General features: G+C 41.7%; 1 protein-coding gene across 1 annotated transcript in view; it reads left to right on the top strand.

Annotated features, from left to right (window-relative positions):
- The first annotated feature begins 926 nt into the window (after nt 1–926).
- The window catches only part of GRIN2B (glutamate ionotropic receptor NMDA type subunit 2B), a 223413-nt gene continuing 217170 nt past the window's right edge, over nt 927–7169 (top strand). The window contains exon 1 of the mRNA XM_065404136.1: nt 927–1337. Within this exon, the coding sequence (XP_065260208.1) occupies nt 927–1337 (411 nt within the window). The remainder of the gene's footprint in view (nt 1338–7169) is intronic.

The following is a 7169-nucleotide window of genomic DNA, read 5'->3' as shown; positions in this document are numbered from 1 at the left end:
TATAAATATGTTCTTGCTGTGTGTTCCATGCTATGCATCCGAAGAAATGGGCTGTAGCCCACGAAAACTTATGCTCAAATAAATTTGTTAGTCTCTAAGGTGCCACAAGTACTCCTGTTCTTTTTGCGGATACAGACTAACACGGCTGCTACTCTGAAACCTGAAGTTAATGGAGAGACTCCTGTTGATTGTGCTTTGGATCAGGCTCAGGGAGTGGATAACAGACAAGATGGACTAACGGTCTGATCCAGCAGGAGGTGGTCTAATGCAATGGCTGTCAGCCTTTCCAGACCACTGTACCCCTTTCAGGAGTCTGATTTGTCTTGTGTACCCTCAAGTTTCACCTCATTTAAAAACTACTTGCTTACAAAACCAGACATAAAAATACAAAAGTGTCACAGCACACTGGCGGGAGGGATAACTCAGTGGTTTGAGCGTTGGTCTGCTAAACCCAGGGTTGTGAGTTCAATTCTTGAGGAGGGATCTGGGGGGCAAAAATCAGTACTTGGTCCTGCTAGTGAAGGCAGGGGGCTGGACTCAATGACTTTTTGGGGTCCCTTCCAGTTCTAGGAGATAAGTATATCTCCATATATTATTATTATTATTAATGACAAATTGCTGATTTTCTCATTTTTTTACAATATAATTCTAAAATAAATCAATTGGAATATAAATATTGTACTTACATTTCAGTGTATAGTATAGACAGCAGTATAAACAAGTCATTGTCTGTATGAAATTTTAGTTTGTACTGATTTTGCTAGTGCTTTTTATGTAGCCTGTTGTAAAACTAGGCAAATATTTAGATGAGTTGATGGTACCCCCGGAAGACCTCTGTGTACCTCATTTAATCATGTAATCATTTAATCTCTTCCTTCTCTCTCCCTCTCTCTCTTTTTTCTTCTCAGGGAGTGTAAGAGCTGAAGATGAGGCCCAGGGCGGAGTGTTATTCTCCAAAGTTTTGGCTGGTGCTGGCAGTCCTAGCGACGACGGGTGGTGGGGCCCGTGCCCAGAAGAGCCACCCCAGTATCGGCGTTGCTGTCATCCTGGTGGGGACCTCAGACGAAGTGGCCATCAAGGACGCCCACGAGAAAGATGACTTCCACCACCTCTCAGTGGTGCCCCGAGTGGAACTGGTGGCCATGAATGAGACAGATCCCAAGAGCATCATCACCCGCATCTGCGACCTCATGTCAGACCGAAAGGTTCAAGGTGTGGTGTTTGCTGATGACACAGACCAGGAAGCCATTGCTCAGATCCTGGACTTCATTTCTGCCCAGACTCTCACGCCCATCCTTGGCATCCACGGAGGCTCCTCCATGATCATGGCAGACAAGGTAGAAATTGGCTTTCTTCCATTACAGATCAGGAGAGTGGGGTTTAGTATCCTGAGAAATAACCTAGCCAGTGGTCTGCAGATGGAATCTCACTTGGCCAAATGATTATGTGCGTGGAGAGAGTCACTTTCAAGGAGAGATTAAAAAAGCTAAGTGTGTATAGTGTGGCTGAATTACATCTATAGGAAAAATGCTAACTGTGTAGAATTATAGGAGAGAGACAAGCTGGGTGAGATAATATTTGTTAATTGGAGCAACTTCTGTTGGTGAAAGAGACAAGCTCTTGAGCTCCACATAGCTCTTCTTCAGGTCATTCTTCAGGAATTATATGAAGCATACAAAGATCAAGGAGAGAAGGGAGTTGCTAAAAGGGATCTGCAAAGGATTAAAATATTTTATTCTTTTTTATGATGTATTGTGACCATTTATGACCATTGTGTTTTTTACTTTTTGCCTTCACTCGTTTAGCTGGAGAATCACTTGGGGATCTCAGGGATGTTTACTATGAACTCTCACATTTTAATGGAAAGAGTACAAGTGCTGAAACTTTAATAAAACCATCCTCTCTCCAAAGTGGTCATTAGTTATTGGGTTAAATAGGTGTTAACCAAAGTATCAAAACATAAAACCAACCCCTCTCCCCCATACAAAAAAACCCAAAATAGTTTGGCTAACAACCCCTTCTAATTTCAATTGCACATCTTTCATTCGCTTGTATTGTATTGTCGTAATTTCACTAATTCTTCAGTCACCATTGTATACCATTGCACACAAGACCTGAATTTCGAATGTGAAAAAACAGCAGGCCTGATTCCCTTTGAACTGCAAGGCAGGTCTCAAACTTGTCCCTGTAGAGTTGCTAGGTAGTGGACATCTCCATGCTGCCACCTATGATCTGCTCTGGATATAGACCAGGGGAAGTCCCAGCTCTTGGGGTCTGACAGACAGCAGTCTCATGGCTCCTGACTGGCTCCCTACCCCTTATAAACCCAAGAGGCATTCTAGGAATTGTCCAGGCAACAGTGTGGGTTTCCTGTGGCTTCCACAACCATTCCTGTTCTTGAACTCCTGGTTTTGACCTTGGCTTGATTTGAATCTTGCCTCCTGACTTGGATCCTGAAGCCTGTCTTGGCCTCCGATCCTTGGTATCGACCCCATCCTGGAACTTGACTACAAACTTCTCCGCTATTCCCAGCCTCAGGTTTGACCCTGCTCTGACCAGACTGTTCTGCTCAGCTGAGAATTCCCCCAGCTTGGGAGATCTTTTAACTGGTATAGAGTCAGTGTAGCTGGAGTTATATCTTGGTGCCAGGAAGAATCTGGGCCAACAACTCTTTTTTGACAAAACCCTTTCGGGTCTTCTTTTTACATCACAAAGCAAACAAGAGTACAAGCCATTTTATTCCTTTGCAGGTCACCTTTCAGGGGATCTGAGAGAGACAAGACATAATTGGATGTAATTGAATAAGGGTGTGGGGGACTTAAACTGGATAGTAAGGAAACATTTCCTTGGAGTGAGTTCTATTAGACTGTGGAATTTGGGTGGGCTGAATTTTTTGTTGTGAATATTTTTTTCCATTATTTTTCATTTTTGGGACTAAATTAATCACAAATATGTTTCTCAGTCTTTGATCAGCTTTAGAGATGGACAAGTGATATTCAGCAAGTAATTGGTTCAATAAAAAATAATTGCTGAATAAATGACTCTCAAAGGATTTCTCCCCCGCCCCCCTTTTTGCCCAGCTCTCTGTACAATAGCCCCCAAGCCTTTTCCATCTGAGAGGAAACTCAGGCAACAACTCTGTGGCCTTGATTATCCACTGCCTTGCACCTCGTGCAGTCATCTACACCTGTGCACAATGGGTGTAAAACACTAACAGAGCGGAAGGGTGGCATTATACAGTCACTTTGCATAAGTACAGATGACTCCACCAGGCCCAAAGCACTGAAAAATTGTGAGTTTAAACTTGATGGGGCAAATTCCAATTTAAGATTATACCAGTATAAATTCAGAGTAACTCCATTGATTGTGGTGCAATCAGATCAGATTTACACTGGTGTAACTTAGAGCAGAATTTGGTCCACTGAGTTGTCTGAAGAGTTTTTACCCTTCCATAGGTCTTTCCTTGGCAGAGTAATGTCGTCCTATTATTGTATGTTGCCCATTGACTTCTATGGGAAATTCTGGTAGGACCATGAGGGGGCTTAAAGATGGGGCCCAGTGAATGTAAAAATCCCTTTTACCAAGCTTCCCATGTGCAGCTTTTGAACAGGGTAAGTAAGTCCCCAGGCAGCTGATGTGCTGCACCAGGCAGTGTCCCAGCACGGCCGGAAGAGGATCTGGCCCCATCCCTTCCACTTCCCGCTCAGGCAGGCTGCTGGGGTGGGGGCACTCGAACCTGCATGTCCCCCACTGTGTCGCCTCTCGGAGAGCAAATTTGTGTCCAAGTGCAAAAACCTATGTTAGTGCAACATTAAATTGAAAAATTTGAGCTAAAAAAGGTAGGAAATAAAAAAAGTAAGTTTCCAAACATAAGACTGACTCTGCTACATTGTGCATATCTATACCTATATCTATCACTGGTTAGACTGATACATAGATGCAGTGGTGCAAGTAGAAATCATTTCTTGCTGGTACTGCACTCATGGGAGGGACACAAGGGGGGGCAGGTGACTCCTCCCCGCCCTTCCCCTAGCCCGGGGTCCCCACGCTCTCCCCATCACCTCCAACACCCCCCTTTGTATATACAAACATCAACATGCTTAACTACTCACTTTCCCCCCAAATACGTAGTATTCAGTCTGTTTATATGGAATATGGGAGTTGGGTGAGGAGCTATTTCAGCATATGTATGACTTATTAAAAGACAAATTTTAAGGAGAACTGTATTCTAAACTGCTTTATGGTATTGTACCCAAACATTGCATTTCAATGGGAGATTCAACTTCCTTTATACGAACAGAACAGACTCCTGAAACTCTTACCAGTCCACAGAAGTGGTCCATACTAATGCAAATAGTCCTATTGTCTTCAATGGGATTGATCAAATGATTAAGGTTTACAGGATTAGGTTCCAAGTTTGTAAATTGTTCTGGATGAAACTGACAATGCCTGAGCTGTCAAATCAGGAGGAGCTTCATTTGAATAAAGGTCGGCAGATGTGTGATAAGTCTTTGCTCCGTTGCTAAGATGAGGAACATATTTTCAGCAAAGTTCTTTGCAGATTCCTGAGGCAGCTGGTTTAAGGCCATCAGTGTCCGACATTATAATCTTCACTTCTAGTTCTCTCACCCACAAAGCTGGAAAATGAAGCATTTGTTTTCTTTGTTTTGATGCTCCAGTTCCAGTTAACAAAATGCATGTTAGACTAGTTTGGCTGCAAAGAAGAATTCTGTGTATACTGGGGACAACACCTGATTCCCGTCAGGCTGCAGAACTGGGCTGACATCAGAATCCAAACATCCTCTGGTCAGTGCAAGCAGAGGCAGTCCTCTAATGATTTGGCCTTGATGTGATGCAGTATGGATGTCATGGATAATTCAGACCAATGGGGAGAAACAGGATCAAAAACACTGTTTAAACACCTTCCCTCCTCCCACCCCTTCCCTCCTGAGGACTCCTGACCAAACAGCACAATACATATGCTAACAAACTTAAACAAAGCCTTTGTTTAAGTTTGTTAGCATATGTATTGTGCTGTTAAAGCCATTTAAAGAATGAATGCCCTCCCTAGTTGCGTTCTGCTCCTTTAAGGAGCAGAGCAGAGCCCCACCCCCTCCCCCTCCAGGGAGCGGCCCTAGCCCCAAGTCTTTTCATACCTGCTAAAAATCTCTTGCCAGTACTGCATATTGGAGGGTACTGCCCTACTTGCACTCCTGCATATATGATAAACACTAAATGTAACATGGCAGAATTAACTATGCTGATGGAACCTTAACTTTTGTATTGCCTAACTGCTTTTGTTCAAATTCACATAATTAATATTGCATTAATTTAGATTTTGTATGTAATATTTATTTTTACTGGGTTTCTCTGCATTTTTGTCCATTTCATGTGAGTGGTGTGTGTGTGTGTGTGTGTGTGTGTGTGTGACTTTTATATATAGTCTCTTGCACACAGTTTTGTTGTTTGCTTTTCCTGATGCTAACACACTTAATTCCAATATATTATTATAAATAATATAATACAAAATAAAAAAAGGAACAAAAAGTCATTTTGAAAGGAAAAATCAAACCATTTCATTCAGAAAATATTGAAATGGGATGTTTCAACATTCTCAGAACTACTTTCCTCTTCCCCCCTCCCTCTAAAATGAAATTTCAGGGTAATTGACATGATTTTGCAAAGTGTTTCAGTTATGCTGGAACTATGTTCTCTGATGGAAAATTGTTCCATCAAAGTTTCTCTGACCAGCTCTAGTAATTAACAAAGAAAAACTATTTTTATTGTAATAGTTGTTATAACTCATAAAAAAACCCCTGAAGTATTAAATCAATTTGTGCCATCCCCAGCCAGACGAGAAGATTAGTTTCTTGGTTTTGGAGCAGGCAAGACCTTTATTACAACCCTGAGCAGATACTTGTCTCACAAAATTTGAATTAATTACACTCAAATTTCTCCCTGCCCCAAACAGGCCTCAAAATGAAATTGAAAACCTGGAGTGTGAAATTGACCAGTGCTGCTGCCTTAGATCCTCATGTCATTCCTCAGTAACCACGGGACATAGAGAAACAACTCTTTCCAGGGAATCTCTTATTCTGTTTGCCTTTTATTTGCTTCATTAACCACGTTTAGAGGGAAAGGACTATGAGGGAAGTTAAGGGAATTAAATACACACAGCCTGAAAAAACAGAGGGTACAGGAAGAGATAAGATTGTAGTATATAACTCTTTTACGGGCTTTAAGGGATTGATATATGAAGATAGATTAAAAGAGCTAAATATGTATATTGTAGCTTGACTAAATAATGACTACAGGTAAGTGTAACTAATGTGTTGTGTCTAGATATATACCAAGGAGAGAGAGAAACAGTTAAGGTTGGTCTAAACGAGGTGTAACTAGGAGCAATGGGAAGAAATTGAGCAAAGGGATCATTAAACAGGATATCAAGAGAATTTTCCAAATGGCAAGCTCTATTAGATGTGGAGTAGTCTCCTCAGGGAAAGATGGTAACCCCATCACTTAAACTATTTCAGATTTGGACTGGATAAAACTGGAAAATACACTGTAGGGAAAAATCTTGCCTTAGCTAGGATGGGTGGGAAGAGAAAATGAACAAGCTGAGAGAGAAGAGCAGGCCAGAGAGACAGAAATGGGGGAGGGAGAGCTAGAAAGGAGGAGTCCTTCTTCCAAACCTAACATGATCAAAGAAAAAAAGTTTCATTAAAATACAACCTGTGAGTCAATAAAAAAAACAAACCCTGACATGATTCTTTTCCTCTCGGTGCTGCAATGCCACATATCTGCAAGGTTCCTTATGCTAATTAGAAACGTAAAGTTCCAGAAGAAAGCAGGAGGGAAGAAATAAGGGCAGTGGAGTTGGGTGGAGAATGTAAAGGCAGGAGAGAAAAGGAAGGCATTGTAAAACCAGTCATATTCATCTCAAGGAGGCATTGTGGCCAATGCATAGGGCACAGGTCTGGGAGTCCAGAGACCAGAGTTATACTCTAGAAATGGCTTGCTATATGACATTGGGTAAGTCTCTACTGCTGTTTCTCCATCCACAAAATGGAGATAATGATACTTTTGTAAATTGCTTTGCTTTGGGATCTACAAAGGCAAAGCTCTAACTGCTACTTATTGATTTAATGAATTATTCTAGTTGCAGTCAA

Source organism: Emys orbicularis, chromosome 1, assembly GCF_028017835.1.
Source record: "Emys orbicularis isolate rEmyOrb1 chromosome 1, rEmyOrb1.hap1, whole genome shotgun sequence".
Classification (NCBI taxonomy): domain Eukaryota; kingdom Metazoa; phylum Chordata; order Testudines; family Emydidae; genus Emys; species Emys orbicularis.
The sequence above is the reverse complement of the archived record's forward strand: the minus strand, read 5'-3'. Positions and strand labels throughout refer to the sequence as shown.